The sequence below is a fragment of the Manis javanica genome, chromosome 16, assembly GCF_040802235.1.
Source record: "Manis javanica isolate MJ-LG chromosome 16, MJ_LKY, whole genome shotgun sequence".
In the NCBI taxonomy this organism is placed as follows: Eukaryota; Metazoa; Chordata; class Mammalia; order Pholidota; family Manidae; genus Manis; species Manis javanica.
In genome coordinates this window covers 32,809,067-32,828,350 of record NC_133171.1, presented here as the reverse complement: position 1 = coordinate 32,828,350, position 19,284 = coordinate 32,809,067, and the positions used below count along the sequence as shown (strand labels likewise).

Below are 19,284 nucleotides of genomic sequence, written 5' to 3'. Positions count from 1 at the left end.
AGTTCCAGAATGCACCTTTTTCTCTCTGGGACTATTCCTGAAGTGCTGCTTTTTGAAAATTTTTGAAAATGATAGAGTTGCTTCTAGATTTGAGATTTTCCTCTTAAGTGAACAGTGCTTCCTTGAAAATTTATCTTAAGTAAAAAGAAAAATATTTCTAGGATTATAGAAAAGAAAAATGCTATGTAGTCTTCTCAAATCCTGTGTAATCTAAAATGGACAGTGATCTTGGAGGCACAAGTTAACTAAACAAACACTGAAAGAAGTGACAACACAATAATCAAACTTCTAGTAAGTGTGAATTAGTCTCTATAAGTACAAGAAGAAAGATGGATCATTCACACATGCACACACACACACACAGACTCATTCCTTCAAGAACTGCAGCATAAATAAAAAATGTCAGGAGATTATTCTAACAATCAACACTGGTGTATAATTTTGAATAAACATGGCATGTAATACATTAAGCCAAAAGGCAGTACCTGAAAAAAAGATATAGTTTATGCAGCAAACATTAATCATATGGGTAAAAACATGCAAAGAAGAAAAAATATGTACAATAGTATTTAATATAAGTAGTTAATGTAAGTAGGTGGCCTGGAGCCAATTGCCTGGGTCTGAGACTTACATCCCTATCTTGATAGCTATGTGATTAAGCAATATACATTTCTTCTATGTCTTAGTGTCCTCATCTGTTAAATGGCAACAAAAATAATACCACAGGGGCTAATGTGAGCATAAACTAAGACAATACAAGTAAAGCAGTTAGCATAGCTTTTGGCATTCAATAAAGATTTACTGAGTTAATTCTTATGCATATTAAGATAAATGAGGTTGACTATCTTAGTTTATTTACTTAATCCACGGGCTCTCAAGAAAACATATAAATGAGACAAAAAGAACTGTTCTTAATGTGAGATAAGACTCCTCAATCCAGTTATTTAAAAAGGTGAAGATGTAGAAATGTCACAGAAGACAGTAAAATGTAATTAGAGATGTGATAGAACATCCATATTTAAATCTTGACCTGACTAACTCCTCTGTGCAGTTCATTTATCCCTTTGCCACCTGCTTGCTCCGTGGAGGCGGTGAGCATACATCTGCACGGGCTGCTCTGTGGCTGTCATTCCCACACACGCATTACTCCTCAGGAATGACTGAGAAGCAACTTGTGCATGACAAGCAACCTCGGGGAACCTAACTCACATCTGAAATAAACAAGTTAATATCTTCTGCCTGTTACAAGCTCTTTAAACTGCGTATTTAGATTCCATGAACACAGCAGTGTAAAGATACGGAGGCCTGGACCCACTTGTCAGTACTGGGGTTTTGGGCCCACGTGAGCCTCACTGGTGATTATGTATGTTAATAAAGGACCGGGAAGGGGAACCCTGGATTCTAAAACATTATTTCAGAGTTTATAGCTTGCTCAATGGGATAAACACTAAACCTGGCAATTTTAAGGTCATGTCTCAAGGATTAGTTTCACTTTCTTCCAAGATTCAAATTCATTATCATAAACAATGAATGAATGGAACATGAGGGAATAACCTGTTTAGTGTTTTAAACAGAACATGCTGCATAAATTACAAATCCAAGTTTGCTTGTACAATTCTAATGCTGAGAAAATGATGGAAGTCCTTCATGCCTGCTTATTGTGAAATAAAATCTGGTTAGTAATAAAGAAAAAAACATGAGGATAGAGTCACAGTTTTTGAGCCCATACATATTTCATCTCAAATACCAAAAGAGCACTTTCTTTTTGCATTGTGCTATGATTGGTGTCGTGATAAAAAGCATAATGTGTAGTCCTTGAAAACAGAAGAGGTCTTAGCCTAAAGAGTATGAAAAAAAAGCACAGAAAAATAATTAAGCACAGTGGTTTCCATTGTTTAAAGAGTACTCATTTAAAGAAAAATGATATAAATTTTCATTGCAGTATTTATATTTGTTGATATTTTAAAACACAGGAAGACAGTAATAGGAGACGATCAGTGCTTTCTCCTGAGGCCGTGGTTTCATCACGCTGTGCTGGGCAGGGTAGCGGTGACCTCACAGCGGCCTCGGTCAGTCCCACCGCTCCTTCCTCAGGCCCACATTTTTCTTGTTCCCTAAACCTGTAAAGAATACTCTTTGGCTTTTGTCTTTTTTTAAATGCCTGGCAAAATTATATTCAGTTCTCTTGAACCATGAATATAGACAAAGGGAGATTCTTTTGCAACCACCGAAAGTCCTCCGCCCAGACTTTTTCCCTAAAGCATTACTAATATGACTTTAAAGGCAAAAATCTCAAACATTTTTCATAGGCATTCTACTTTATCAACACCTTCGCTGACCTGCCTGTCCTGAAGTCATAAGACAGACCTTTCTTAAGGAGTCCGGGTTATGAGAATCCTGGTTTCTGGTTTCTTTGTTTCACTTGCAGATCTTTTATGACTACGTAGTATAATGGCCACAGAACTTCCTGGACAAGAAAAAATCAGGTAAGTCAGGCAGGGTACTACAGATGGTAGCCTGTGGCATGTGCAAATGCCAGATCTGGGAAAGGCAGGCATAGGGACGGAAAGCATAGGCCTGGCCTCCAGGGACACTTCATCACCCAGATATTCTGTCTGTGTTCACTCTTGACACTTCCCCTCTTCCATTCCTATTTTCTTCTGCCTTATTCTGTCTGTTGCATTACTCTCCAACCTAGATGAGGATGAAAGAAAAAAGGAATGAAAAGCCCTAAAACTATTTCACCCAAGTGATTTATAAGACATCTAGCCAGAATACTTCTAGAATAATTCAAATTCTAATTAAAAAATAGAAAAAAAAATAAGCCCTAGTTTTTAGGTTATACATTAAAAAAAGCAGGGTTCTGACTTGCAAGCTCTCTCAATCTCTGCTGGTTTTCTCTTTGTGGAAGGAGTCATTTCTTAGAATCCCCTCAGTTTCTCCTATCTATCTTAAGAAGTGGAGGGGAAAACCAGAATATGAATTAAGGTTTCATTGGTAACGATGTCAAAGAAAGATAAAATTGTAAGAAAATCACAAATGCTAATGAAGAGAAGAAAATGTCAACTGAAGTGGATCACTGTTTTAAAAGCACAAGACCACCTGCCTATATTTTATTTAGATTATGGTTACACAGCCACAAAACTGTGTTTTGAGGATCAGTCATGCCACAAATACACCGAAAGGTGCAAGCAACTGATGGTAGGATTCAGGTGAGAGTGGAACTATTCAAATAACACAAGAAGTATCATGGAGATTAGGTAATGGAGGAATATTGAAGGAAATTATGCATGGGCTCAAAAACTGTAACTCTATCCTCATGTCTTTTCTTTATTACTAACCAGATTTTATTTCACAATAAACAGGCATTAAGAACTTCCATCATCATATGCTTTCCATCCTTATGCCTGCCTTTCCCAGATCTAGCATTTGCATATACTCAAGATCCTTTGTGAAGAATAGATCAGCAGGAGAAAGACAGAATTTTGCAAAACACATTAGAAGGCTATTGTTGAAACACATGTTGAGAATGATGACAGCCTGGCAGAAGGGAGTGGCAGTGTGCTGGAGATGGCTCTGAGCTAGGTTTAGGAGGTAAGAATGCACAGGATTTGGTGACTAACGTCAAGAGTCAAAGGTGATACCCACATTTCTGGCTTGCAATGAGGAGGATTACGTGACAGTCACTGAAACAGGAGCAAAGAGTAAGAGCAGAGTCTAATGAAAGGGTTTTTATCTTGCTGAATTTGTATGGCCTCAGGGACATTCAGATGGAGATGTCAACTGAGCTGCTGAATACACAGATCTGGAAATCAAGAAAAGATATCAGCTGAAGGTGCAGATGAACACATACGTGGTTCTGAAGATCATGGCAGGAGATGAAATAACCAGGGATTGGTCAAAGCAGTATCAAGCCCTTGGGCCAGGACCACAGGCATACATCTTCTGCCTTACACGCAGACTTGAAGGCCGCTAGGTTCGGCCTTGTTTCCAACACTTTCCAGAGTAGCAAAACACACATGTATCATTTTATTAAACTTCATTGCTAAACTATTATTTTTCTTTAATGCATGAATACTATTCATATAATCCAGAACAACTCTCCTCCTATGGTTGTTTTTGGAATACACGGAATAAGCTAGTCCCAGATCTGTCTTCCACAACTTATAAAAATACAGAAGTTCACATAAGTCACTTGCAAGAAAGGATGGAAATAAGGGGGAAAGAGATCGTTTCTGCATAATCTTTCCATTTTTGTAAAGATTGGAGTGGGAAAAGATCAGCAGTGGGTGGGGAAAAAACCCCATCATAACTAGGGAGTATATAATGAGCTCACTCTTTTCCTCACATGTGTGAAATATGGTTGCAGCAATTTCTCTATTTAGACAATACATTTTTTGGCAGCAGAAGTTGGTATGTTAATTTAGTGCATTTTCCCCATACATTTCCCAGGACATAGCCAGAAACAATTCTATACATACTAAAAAATAAAACATTCTTAGTAATGGCATCGATACAATTATATCTGATAGTTTAGGTACATAATCATTGTGTGTAAAGAAGCTTTTAATAATTTCAAACCATCTGTGATGCAAATATAAAAATGATAAAACATGTAAAAATGTTTCCAAGTTCCACCAAATGTGTGCTTCTCTATGTATCTTGTACTATATAGTTGTTATCAAACAAGAAGTTACATTTTAATAGTCAATTTTAGAGAAAATGTTTGAAGATTACACTGGATCTTACAATACAACATTTCTTTGACTAGTTTGGTGGGCTTAGATTGACTTACAGCAAGATAGACTAAGGGGATACATGATCATTGTCGGTAATAAAGTTCACTGCATGATTGTTATGAAACTATAAAATCAAAAATATTTCAAGACATTGAAATTAGGCCCCAACAGATGAAAACTGTTATAACTTTGAGGGTTTTGATTTGGTGAACAATGCACATGGGGATTGGCCACTTCAGAAATTAAGCTTTCCTCATTAAAATTTTACCTTAAAATGTAAATCCCATTTTTGCCCTGGCAGTAGTATTCTATTTGAATTGTAATATAGGATAGAGGATAGAAAGGGAAATATTCTTCGAGGCATTTTGTTAAATTCTATTGAAGTCCAAATATCAAAACTATATGTTATTAGACTTTTCTGGCCATGGAAGTCACTCTTCTAAAAAGTTAACTTTGCATCTTTTAATGACACCATGAAATTAAGTCAAATAGACTTACTCTAAAAGAAGAGTAAGATAAAAATGAGGTAAAGCCAAGCCCAACATGGATAATGATCTCTCATTTCATATCACATAGCCTATCATATAAATGAAGCAAAGTTACTACTGCTAGTAGTTCTGCAATTTCCAGCTAATATCCAACTAACTGAAACACAGAACATTTACTCTTACTTAGTCAGTATACATAATTAAAAGTAAACTCTCGTCAGTATTAGTTTCTACCTCTAGGAGATGTGTCCTCAGATGCGAGCATAGGAAGTAAACACACTGGGGTATGTACTCATATGTCTTAATACAAAGTGGTAATGTAACTATGAGTCAAAGATCTAATATGTAAAATTATAATAACATGGTTTATATAAATGTAATGATTTCATGATTTAATATTATATGCAGGATATTCCTTTTTCATCTTATGACAATTCACAGATTTCAGTCTCAAATTCCAAACATTAGAATAAGGAGGTGGGGAATACATGAACAATGCTTTAAAACTGTACTTTAATAAATAAGGATGAAATTTACTCTGTAAACAAACATTGTAGATATTGAGGATGACATTTATGCCTAAGCTTTTTCTTTTTCTTCAGTCATGATTCTTCATTGTATGTCCATGTGACTTTGAGCAATTTAATATGTGCCTAAATTTCCCTCTCTTTATAGTACATATTCCAGAGAGATACTAAGTGTATTAAACCAGGTAATAGCATAAATTGCAGAAAAAATTGCTTGATGCATAGTAAACAGTCAATAAAAGAAATGTTATTACCACCAATATAATCATTATTGTCTTTAATTCATTTTATCCCAATTTTTATTAATGTCTTAATTGTTCTCCCTTTCAAGAATGGTGTTACAAAACTGTTATGGAAATAATTCCAACTTTCTGTTTTATCACACATACACAGAACCTGTAACAGGGTAGGTGCCTCCCCACCAAAAAGAATGTTATTAAGTGGGAAAAAAAGAAGAAATTGATAATTAGTTAATGATTACCCTTGAGCAAGCTTACACCATGTCCTGATATCATGCCAAACATGTACATACATTCTCATGATGCCTGAAGAAACCTCACAGCATGTCATTACGCTGTGCAGCAGCTGAAAAACCCTGAGAATAAAGGTGTTCACAGAACTTTGCCACAGTGAATGAAAGGAGAGCTACGACTCACACACAGCTCTACCTGGTTCAAAATTCTATTATTTTCTCTTTACATTTACTGTCTCTTCACAACTTTCTTTAGCATCTCAAGGAACTCTACAGCTTAATCTATTCTTATAGTCGTTTTTCTAGAAACAAAGAAACTCTACAGGAGAAGAGGCCGGACCTAAAAATTACCAGGTTATGAAAACATCCACACAAACTAAAGTTTTTCTGATGAGAAGACTTGACAGTAAGGTACTCTGAACCTACCCCTCTACTCCTCTCAACTCTACATCCCAAATAATACTCTGTTTCTCTTCTCAGCTCTGTTTTTCAAATAACGGTCTATTTTTTCTTTATCCTTGCCTCTTTTTCATGCTTTAGCCTCTAAAGTTTAAGGGAAATTGTTAAATTTCCAATCTGACTTCAGGCTTTTATGCAAACTAGCACAATCCCAAAGCTCCTAGATCCATCTTCATAAGAAGCCATGTCAGGACAACTGCTGAAATTTATTACAGGACTTCCTGAGGCCAGTGAAAACACCTTTTTAATTTTCACATTTATGAGTCAAATACCCTGTAACTGCCATATAGCTCCAATAAATACCTCCTGAATAACTGAATGAATTAGCAGGAATTAATATTCAGAATGATGATATGGAGGCCTCATAGACTCTTTTATAAAAGGTCAACTAATGTTCAATATATTGCACTTACTAAAAATGGAAATTAAATAATAAAACCATAATATGATATTCAGAAATGAGTTGAAAGTAATTTCTGAGTTAACCTTTTAACTTCGTTTTAATTAGAAAATTTGGTTAAGCAAAGTAACCAATTATCCAGGCATAAGAATTGAGTAAAATTTTCACTGTACTTGCTTTCTTCTTGTACTTGGACTCACTCTGCCAAGATTAGAGTAGCCCTGGGGCTTCAGTGAAGACAGTGACACCGGGGCTCTTGCAAAGGAACCTGTGATTTCACAACTGCGATTGTGATAGGTCCCCTGGAAGAGGCGTGAGGCAAGAACAGGGAGATTCTTGTTCTGTATCTGTTCTACAGCAGCTGTATTTCCTCCAGTGAGAGTATGTCAGGGGAGTTTAGTGAACAGTTGACCTTCAACAGTGCAAAGGTTAGGAGCACCAACCCCCAACACAGTCCAAAATCCACCAGTGACTTTTAACTCCTCAAAAACTTAACTACTTAACTGTTGACCAGAAGCATTACTGAGAGCATAGTTGATTGACACATATTTTGTGCTATGTGTATTACACACTGTATTCTTACATCGAGCTGAAGAAAAGAAAATGTGTTTTTTCATATTGTCACACATCTCCAAAACATTTTCCAATATGTTTATTGAAAAAAATATGTGCATAAGTGGACCTACCCAATTCAAACCCATGTTATTCATTATTCTATATCCATTCAGAAAATATTTATTAGCCAGCTAACGATGTGCTCAGCATCCCAGATGACTAGGATACATGACTGATCAAGAAAGGCAAGACAACTTGGAATTTTGTAGTTTATGTTCCAGTGTGGAGACATAAAAATAACATGTAAGTTAATTTCCAAGTATATTAGAAGATGATATGTATGACGGAAGAAAGAAAAACTAGAAACAAAGAGACCATGAGTACTTGGGCAGGGACAGATGAAGACGCATGTGGCCAGGAGATCAGGTAAGAGGCTATCACAATAACCCAGGTAAGAGAAGATGATGATTTAGGCCAGGGTCATAGCAGTGGAGGTGGCTGATTCTCGATGTATTCTGAAGATAAGACTATCAGGTTTGCCAGGCAGGGTGGATAGGCTGGCTGTGTGACAGAAGGTCAAGGAGGAGTCCAAAGTTTCTGACCTGACCAAATAAAAGGATGGTATTGGCAACAACTGAGGTGGCCACAACGAGTGAAGGATATGTGGGATGAGGAGAATGTTGCTCAATCTGAGATAACTAGACATCCATAGGGTTATGTCAAGTGGGCAACCCCCTGTCTGAATCTTGGAGAGAGGCCTTAGATGGGTCACCAGCTTATATGGCACATAAACCCATGCCATGGATGTGATGACCGAGGGAATGTGCATGCAGACAGAGAAGCACACCGTGGACAATCCCTGCAAACTCCAACCCTGAGAAGTTGTATGAAGAGGCTCTGTTGTAGGAGTCAGCAGAAGAGGCTGAGAAAGGGAACCAGTTTTGTTACAGGAGATAAAAATTAACTGTGGTGTCCAGAAGCCAAATAAAGACAATGTATCAATGAGAGTTCAATTTAGACCAAGCAAGAATTCAGGCGAAACAAGGACCATAGGCAGCAGCTTTAAGGGATAAAGATCTTATTTCAAAGAGAAAAAAAAAATTTAACAGCACTGCCTACTCATTATTAAATCCAGCCATTTAGCTGTTCATAAATGCAGTGAAAATTTTTTTTAATCACTAGAGGTATTCATACTCAGGCTGATGAGTATCACAGATATTAGAGAAATGATTCCTAAATGGAGTAGAAGATGAGAGCACACAACCTGATATGTTTAAGTATCTATAATCCTCAGTTTTATTATTTGTTCCTGTATTCTAGGGAAAAGAAATCCTAAACAGGATTAATTTTTTCAATTTTGAATGTTTTCAATTAGTTCAAACTATTTAAAAAATATCTTTATTATTATGAAAATGGAATGTTAATAGTAACTAATTCAAAGAGCACAAAAGAGCCTGCAATAAAAAAGGCCTACTCGATTTTACTTACTGTCAACGTACATAGATACGTAAATGTAAATATACCCCTTTTACACTTGAGGCATAAATTATTTATAATCTTTTACTTTTCACTTAACAGTACATATATGTGCAATAAATTTCAAGATAGCTTATTGCTTCCAAAAGTCTATGCCTTTGTGATTTTCACTGATTTTGCATAATTATTTCCCAAAATGGTTGAATCTCCATGCACTCAACAACAGGTAATGTATTTTTTCCCCCACATCCTAACACCACTGGTTATAATCAATTTTTTGGTCCATCTTATAGAGAACAGAAGTATTTCAAATTCACCTTAACTTGACTTTTCTAATAAGTTCAGGCTTTTCCTGTTTCCTATACATAGTACACGCATGATAGCTGTTGATATCACTGGCTTCTTAATTAGAAAAACTGGATCCATTACTTATAAAAAAATGAACTTTCTGTCATGTGTTTCAAATATTTCTCAAATAGTCATTATAGTTGGGCATTTTGATTGTGACTTTTGATAATCATCATGGTTTTCACTGGTATATGCATCTTAGTTTTACATTAAAAGATATTTTAATCATTTACTTTTGGCTTCAGTATTTCCTGTCTTCCTTAAAAATGTTTTTCTCTCTATTAAATACTATGAAGTGAATTTGCCATGATTGATTCTACTCTCTGTTCTGTTTTTTTTTTTTTTCATCTAATCTTAGACTCAGTGAGATTTATGTTAATGTAAAAGATGAGTTGTTAAGGATTTAGTTTTTCTTCTCTTTTGGCCCCAAATACCTCACTAGTTTATCTCTCTTCCACATTTATTGAATAAACGATTTCTTCACACTTACTATAAATACACACCTATAATATATGTCTTCGCTTATTTTATGAGTAGAAATTTGATTTTTATTAAATGCCAATTCAATCCTAAAATATAGTAAATTTTTAAAAATATTTTTAAGTACTCAACCAGTCTTTTTTTTTTTAAATTTTATTTTGGTATCATTAATCTACAATTACATGAAGGACATTATGTTAACTAGGCTCCTCCCCTCACCAAGTCCCCCCCACATCCCCGTTCACAGTCACTGTCCATCAACATAGTAAGATGCTGTAAAATCCCTACTTGTCTTCTCTGTGTTGCACAGCCCTCCCCGTGCCCCCCCCCCCACACTATACATGCTAATCGTAATGGCCCCTTTCTTTTTTTCCCACCCTTATCCCTCCCTTCCCACCCGTCCTCCCCAGTCCCTTTCCCTTTGGTAACTATTAGTCTATTCTTGGGTTATGTTTTTCTGCTACTGTTTTGTTCCTTCAGTTTTCTTTTGTTCATATACTCTACATATGAGTGAAATCATTAAGTACTCAACCAGTCATGTGTCCCTAAAATAAATTATATTTTGCCTATAATGTGCTATTGAAATACATTTGGTAATAGTTTGGTAACATGATTTTTCTGATAAAATAAATATATAACATATTTACTATTTTTAAGTGTGAAATTGGGAGGCATTAAGGACATTCATGATGATGTGCAACCATTCCCACATCCCTTTCAAGAACTTTTTCATTATCCCAGAGAGAAACTCTATATCCATTAAACAATGACTCTCCATTCATCCCTCTCCACAGCCCCTGGTAACCCCTACGCCACTTCCTGTGTCTATGAATTCGCCTGTTCTAAGTACCTCATGTAAGTGGAATCATACAATGTTTGTCCTTTTATGTATGGTTTATTTTGCTTAGCATGATGTTTTCAATATTCATCCATGTTGTAACATGTACCCAAATTTCATTGCCTTCTAAGGTTAAATGATATTCCAGTGTACATATATGCCAGATTTTGTTTATCCTTCACCTACTGAGAATGTTTGGGTTGTTTCTACATTTTGGCTATTGTGCATAATAGTGTTACAAGTACTAGTACACACATTTGGTAGTATTTTTAAGTTTTCACATTGATATTCATAATTTAACTCTTGCAGTGTTTTATTTTGTGATATCCTTGTGAAATCCATATATTTTTAAAGAAATTACTTAGAAAATGGTATAAATCTAAATATTACAGAAATAGAAATATCTTTTCATAATCACTTAAATTTGAAAGAGCAAATAAAATTCATTCAGAATTTTTCTACATGGTTCTAGATTTCTTTCAAAAAATTGGCTGTCATTAGGCCCTAACTTAGTACAAGTAACACTAATCCCTTATCTAGATGTTTCTGGAGCAGGTAAAGGATACATTATTTCCTGTACGCTTTCCATATAAGTTTGCTTTCTGCTTATCTCATAATATGCAGTGCTTGAAATTATATCAGATTTACTTGCTTCCAAATCTCAGTAAATTCTTCAGTCAATAATACAGGAATCCATTCAATTGGTAATGTAGTGCCTTTTCATTTTAGTATGAAGAAGAAATCTTTCTTTAGTTTCTTAAAGATCTATCTAGATGAAAAGCCATTTCTGCAACTACAAAAGAAATAACAGGCGGGGTCATCTGTGCTCTACTGGGTGGAGAGAAACTTTCTGAAGGTTCACTGAATTACACAAACTAATGAGCAAACAAGCAAATAAAGAATGGCAAGATTACAGGGAGTGATGTGAGGTGGAAGATCTTTTGGACCTCGAGGGACCCTTAAGTAAGGGTCAAGTTTGAGTACATTTCAAAAGGCACTTGCACTTTAATGATCCTTTTGAATTCGTTTTCAGTTTTCCAGCTGTGGAAATGTGAAGTAACCAGCAGAATGGAAACAGGTTAAAACAAATTGAAGATCCTCTAAGAGGTCTAGACATAGGAAAAGAGATTATTTCAGGAAGCATGAGGACATATTTTGTGAGGGCATTTGGAAAGCAGTACATACACAGAACGATAATTAGGAACACATAGGTCAGTGTGAGACACAGACAAAAAAAAACATTTTAAGTGCCAGATGGAAAACTAATATCTAAATACATGGGACGGGCATTAGTTAAAAGTCACTGGAAAAGACAAGTTCTAGACAATATCACTGCAAATTTCTAAATTTTGCTAGAAATCAGGGCTCATTTGGTGACATTTGACTGGAGAGAATGCAGTCTACAAGAGTCGTGAGATTTTTTTTTCTTTCTCATAGGAAATAGGAATCTAAGTGCCATATTATTTTCTCAACTGAAATTTAGATTCACAGGTGTGGGACTAGGAAATCGATACAAATGAAACAGAAATCACAAAGCCCATCAAATCCTCTCTTTCATTTCCTTTAGAAAAATAAAAGCAATGCTCTGGAATGGTCTCTGCCTGGTCAAGATAAACTGGGTTTAAGATGCTACAGAGGAGCTTCAGAAAGCCACATTGCTTAGAAAAACACAGAGGTGTTTCCCAGATTGTAAGTGGTGATATTGTCTTTGAAATGTGGTCATAGTTTCCAAGTTAGTAATTCTAAGTCTCCATTAACTATTCTTAAATGGTCTCTTATTAATTATAAAGTTAAAAAAAACATTAATGGATTTGTATTTTCATCTTTCTAAATATGAAAAAGGAAACAAGCTCTGGGAAGAAATGCCAGGTTGCAGGGACTGCTTCCAACCGGGCATGGGTGGCAGCTCCTCTCTCTGGGACTGAGCAGAATAGGTGAAATACTGCTATTCACTAAAAAGCAAGTGTAGTGATTTCTAACATATTTTGGAACTTTAATTTTCTGCATTAATCTACATAAGGAATTGACTAGAAAGACATCACAAGGGAAAGCGGTGCGTTTGATCTTAAAAGAGGCCAAATTTGGGGCTGATTTACATTCCTGGTGATCTATCACTTTAAAAAGTTGGCAGTAACTCATGTCAAGAAATAGAAAGTGGGCCCTGGGGCAAATTTAACTGAAGAAAAGGTCTGATATATTTCAGAGAATACTGAAGGCAACATCAAAAAGACATTTTTAAAAGGCGTTGAGAGGCTAAATTGCCCAGGTGGCAAACGGACAGTAGCAACAAGCAGATTCTGCACATGGAGGGGGCACCTTCCCATCTAACGCTCTCTCATTCTTATAGCTTATGAGAGGCATTTCTTTGGCATATGTAACAGTAACAAAATATAATACAGTTTCACCCACTTAACTATGTTTCTTATGTCCTTTAAGGCACTTGTTTGTTGAGAGCCAAGAAACTACAGCATTTATCTCATTCTTCCAAGGATAAATATCATCTTAATTAATATCAAATTTATAGGCCAAGCTATGGTTCTTTTCCTTTTTGTATGTGTAATAGCATTGCATGTCAACAGTAAACCACGATGCAATCTCTGAAGACATTTCAAACAGCAACTAAACTCAATACATGTATTTTTTAAACTACAAACAACCCCATGGAGGAAGCTATAACGTGCAAAATTTACAGACAAAAACAAGTTTATCACCACTACCTGCCTGACAGCAACTGTAAAATTATTCTGATTATAATAGGCATACCAGTTGGAGACGTTAAAATGTGAAAAAAAAATGTGCATTGGATTATGAAATAGAGGATGTGTAGATTTAGAGAGGAAGAGTTAATGTTAAAAGACGGTGAGTTTTGTGTATCAATCTCTCCTGGGTCTTCTTAGTATTACGGAGGCACACATTGCCACGTTACCTCCTTAGAAACTTAACAATCAAGAAATAATTGCTCTGATTCTAAAATATTTTCAAATGGAAACAATGCAAACAAAGCTTATTTCTTTATCAATCTTCCTACAAAAAAAATATTAAAAACAGTAAGAAAAACTACTCATTAAGATAACTTTAATATGGCGTATTTCCCCCAACTTAAGTAATTAAACATAAAGCACTTGAGCTGGATAAATCAGTCTGAATGTAGTTAAACAGCATTCTTATGTTTTATATAATTTGAAATCTTAAATTTCTTTCATTCTTTGTATTACTCAACAAAGTCAGCGAATTAACTTGAAATTGGAGACTAATTGAAACAAAATCCATCCAAAAAGGTTATGTGGAAAAGTCTGGATAAGGTCATTTCCTCAAGAACTCCCATAGTTATTTATTGCTCTTTGTGGGAGAGGGACTGTGGCATCTCCACACCAGTCACCAGTTCACACAGGCAGCAGGTATCAAGGGGGGAGATGGCTCCAAGAGGGGTTGTGAAGCGCAGGTCTTCTCCAATGTACCCCCAGAGGGATAAATCACTTTTTATTATAAAAGATTAAACTTTAAATCCATAAATACTGTTGTGCTCTGTTCAACAGCTCACTGTATCACACCATACCAATGTATTTTACAGCTCACAAATGTACATCAAATACGGCTCAAGTTTAGGGATCATGATCTTGACTCAATCCCACTGAATTGTGTGTGAGAAGCGGGGTGTAATCACTCAGCAGGAGAGAATCACCACTTTTGGAATAAAATACATTTCAAATGGCTGATTTTAATGTTACTATTATTGTATAAAAACAAACAAAAACAAATGTACATCAACTAGACAGATGATTCTGCTGTGTTTCTCAGTATTCTTTTTCTGTAAAAGGCCCCAAGCATCCTCTCACGTGTGATAATTGAATGCATAAAATGTATATCCCTTTAAAAAATAAAGTGCTTTGGCATTCTATTCACAGCTTTAAAAATGAATTCCCTAAGGCATAACTTCTTATTTGGTAAAGTTTCATAAAACTAATAATAATTAGGAACTATCATTTTTCACATTCATCCACATTTTATATGAAAAAGCAATACAAATGTGTGAGCATTATCAGTTAAGTTAAAAATGTAATGGCTCACAAAAATGAAGAACCTAAAATAATAGGTTCTTCCCTAAGTATCTTTATCTACAACAAAGATATGTCTTTGAGGAATACCCAATTTCTCAGTTACCTCATCTGTAAAATAATGTTTTATATATTCTGTGATTTTCAAGATTAGTTCCCATCCCACTTTAAGCATTCCGTGGTTCTAAAAATTTCAAGAGGTACAATAATTTTCCAGTGAGACATGGTTTATTTCAATATAAACAGGCAGTTTTGTCATTTGAACATCTTACTATAAATTATGAAATTAAACCTCACACAAAAATTAGATGCCATGAAACGTTGTTTCAAGATTCACTATTACGAATCAAATATAGTAATACTCAGCATAAATCACTCATACTGTCACTTGAAGAGCCATCAGGACTTAAATGCCTTTCACCCTTTCCACCCTCATTTGGTCAGAGACAAAGAGCTGCCCTTTACTGGGAAGCAGATATTGAGTCTGTCACTGGCTTTCCCATATCCAGAGAAAAAACAAGTGTTATTCTGAGAAATAAGTGTCAAGTTATAGAATATTTAAATACAGGGGCTAGAGGAAGAAACTTGTACTCTAGATAATAATGGGTTAATCAAGTTCTTTTTTTAAAAGCCACATTTTTAAAACCACCTCATTATTTCTACCATATTTCATTACCATGTAAAAATTTTCATGTACATTTCTATGAGTGTTCAACTTAATATTCATTAAACATGATTATAAAGCAAATCTAACAAAATTTAAATTAAAAGTATATATCTAGCGAATGCACCTTTCTTACAATAGAATAAACCTAGCTGAAAAGTAACACAACAAAAAAAACTTGCATACCCAAAGCCTCATCTTTTGAAAGTTAAATTTTATGGTTTGGTGGGCTGTAACAGTTTATCCTTATTTAAAATAATTATAAACACAGCAGTCTACTTAATTATATTTACTAAAATTTATCATATTAGAAGGCAATTGGTAAGCTGCAGCATTTATTTCTTTAATCTTTATTCTTAAGATAATTACATGGTCTTTGTTTCAGACTCCCTCTTCAGAAATTAAGTTACCAGCTTGAATCTTTGAGTTTCCACCTTGAGCTCAATTTATTTGAGATAAAAAAAAGATAGAAAGAAACTCTTTTCACGTGTTGTAATTCATGATTATAACTGGTGAAACCATGCCATTGTGTGTTATATTTTATCATCATGATTCTGATGATACACATCTCATATGACAACAAAATGTCTAGTGAAAAAATACTTTCAAGAGAACAGTATCACAATTATTTTTATAATTATTTTATAATTCAAGAAAGAGAAACTAGAGGTTATAATCCAAGGGTCTAAAGCAGACTATATTGCTTTCCTGGATATAGTAATTCCCTGCTGATTGGCTAATGCTATATATTAGGTATCATGAAAAATTCTACTCCCTTTGATAATAAGAATGTACATTTTAACATGAACCAAAATATAAGCAAGTGGGTGTGCATATTTGGACAAACTGTTGAATAATTTACATGTTAAATAAATGATTACAGTACCTACTTATGTTTCCCACATTCACAGAATAAAAATGCTATACAGCCTTAAACTGAGAATTACTCTCATCATCGTACCTTCAGAGTTTTCCTTTCTGTGTCAGTATATTTTTATTTACTAATATAATGAAGCTTTAAATATTGATTGCATGAAAGGCAATGAATAAAATATCACCTCATTTGTATCATTTTTTTCTTAAATCTATGAGAACAAAGCGTATATTGTTGTACCTTTGGATACTGTTTGACGGGGATCAATACCCTTTCTGAGAGCTTTATGTTTTTGTTGCTGATAACATCAAGGTATTTCTTCTCCTCATCTTCCTTTTTCCCATCAGAACCTTGAAATTTTTCAATCTCTGAAAAAAAATTCACAAGAAGAAAACAGTAAATAAAATGAGAGGCCCTCATAAATATGCTGATTGTTCTTAGTACTCTCCATCTTAAATAAGATTTTGAAGAATCTTGATAAATGGACTGAAATGGCACCTTGTTGAGAGCTGTGCGAATGCTGCTCCATATGTAAGATGGCCTCTGTCAACTAAAACTAAAGTTGAGAATTGATGATGTAATGTCTTCTGCGACACAAATGATGCATTTAATTAGTTTTCAACATTTTCAAATGAAATACAGGGAAATACTGCCCTTTAACTATTTAAAATATCTAAGCAAATATAACTTTCCTAGGAGCAATGAATACAACAAAATGTATTTTAAGGCTCTGTGTTTTATTTGTACTTGAAATTATCCCTAAGAAAAAAATATTTGAAAATGTTAATAATTCATTATCCAAAATAGGGTAATGATGAACACTAGGTTATTTTACATTCTAAGCAATAAAAAAGGGGGTCACACGAAAGTTATAGATATCTATAAATGCTATTATTTATATTTATCAACAAAATTATCTGTGCAGATGTTTAAGAGGAGTTCCTAATTTTGCCCTATAAAAATGTTCCCAAAATGAACATTTTTGAGTAAATGTATACTATTCATCCATATTTTTCCTTTTGAAATCAAATTTAGTTCACAAATATTTTTGCATCTCTCCTACTAGTACAAAAGATGGAAGAGAAAACAAGAAAATGTCTCTGTATTTATGGAATGTATGATGTGATGGAAAAAAATAAACAATTACAAAAATGAATGTGTGTGCGTAAATACACTTACGTGTGGAGGTAAAGAATATATACAGTAAAGTTATAACGAATATAAAGAAGAGTAAAGTCAAGGAGTGGGCCCGCTGCTTCAGATACAGGGTGAAATCTGAGCAGAGCCCTGCATGGTGAGAAAGAGTAAGCCCTAAGAGGACCGAGAAGCCTCGTTTTACAATCTGATGGAGAAGCAGCTGGACATACTCTTGAAATACCAAGAAACAAAGAAGCCTTGTATGGGTGAAGTAAGAGCGAATGTTGGGAAGAGGTTTGATGGGTGGGTTATAGGACTGACCATCTAAGACCTTGTGGGACACAAGACATTTTCTACATTTACTGTGAATGTCATGGGAAGCCAAGGAGTGGTTTTAGTGGGGAAGGGAGGCAGCAATATTTGCTTTTTATTTGTAGAGATAACAACACAGGTAGTACACAAAACCAATTCTAACAGAGAGCAAGCGAACAATGAAACCAAACTATCAGTGTAGCTGAGAAATCGTGCTGACTTGGACTTAAAGTGAGAAAAGTGTATGTAGGTAGAGTCGCTTCATGGAATTCACTATGTAAAATCGATGACTTTGTAGAAATCTTGAAAAGTTCATTTCTTTTATTTCTTGTATGCCTCTTGGACAATTATTATTACCATAAAAGCACCTGTAAATATTTCTTCCCTCCTTGCTCTTGGCCAATTGTACTATTTCAAAGCACTACCAAATTAAGAATGTGAATGTGACAGGTTTTTTTTTTTTTATTTCTCTAGAGCTAGAACAAGAACATTCTGTTTCTGTTAGTTTGAAGTACAGAAAGGTGATTATAGTTATTAAGGACAGAAATTCTTAATTCATATTAATTTATATTGTACTTTGGAACAATTATTTTTTAAAGATCTGACTACTGTGGAGGTTAAGAGGATACTATCTTGCTTCCAACAGCTTTGTTCTTTATTTTATTTTTAATTAGCATCTTTCCCGAAATGATTTCACTTGGCTTATATAAAATCCCTGTAACATTCTGGGTAGTAATCTTTTAGCATATTATATATTTGTCCTGAGTTGAATTTTTTAAAAATCATCTTGAAGTAAGATTGCGTTACTTACTCAGATAATGCTACACTGCATAGTTTGTACACAGTCATTTACACTCACTTCTTATATGCTATGATTTCCCTAAAGACAATTATCCTAAGCTTAGCTATAAGAAAAGAAGGTACATGAAATATGCCTGTAATTTCTACTTGGTATGATGGCACTAGATTTTTACTTTTCTACTCCAAAGTATTAACAAGTCACTTTACCTGACTCTTTTCAACCAAGAAGTACTCTCTACTCAGGCCTTTCAATCCCTCATATAATTATTACATAGAATTCTAAAACTGAAAAGAAAGAATATTTTTTATATCCTCTGATACTGGCAATGAACTTTTGATCACTGCCTTTTGTGTACATGTACTTACCTAATATCATACTTTCTAGCACGCTGGGGCCATTGTAATGGGGGACATACTGGTCTCAATTTCCAATCTATTAAACGTAGGGTTTCTCCCTGGTCACTCTGTCATAAAAATAAACTGAATTTGTCTAACATCATTTTCTCTCTACAAAACTACTACTCTATGCATTTTTAGACATTTGAAATATGATTAATGATTAAGTCCAAAAAAATTCCATCAAGAAATGGAGCTGAATGAAATACCATTTCCAATACTTTTTGTGCCCTTTCTTTTTAAATTTTGTTATTTATTTTCTG

At 34.7% G+C, this 19,284-nt stretch overlaps 1 protein-coding gene across 2 annotated transcripts in view; it reads right to left on the bottom strand.

The window, feature by feature from the left end:
* Window positions 1-19,284, bottom strand: part of KHDRBS2 (KH RNA binding domain containing, signal transduction associated 2) — a 536,095-nt gene that overhangs the window by 419,133 nt on the left and 97,678 nt on the right. For both annotated transcript variants that reach the window (XR_005056018.2, XM_036998403.2), the window contains exon 2: window positions 16,616-16,743. Coding sequence is in view for 1 of the 2 variants with exons in the window: in XM_036998403.2 (XP_036854298.2) it covers window positions 16,616-16,743 (128 nt within the window). In the remaining variant the exon portion in view is untranslated. The remainder of the gene's footprint in view (window positions 1-16,615; window positions 16,744-19,284) is intronic.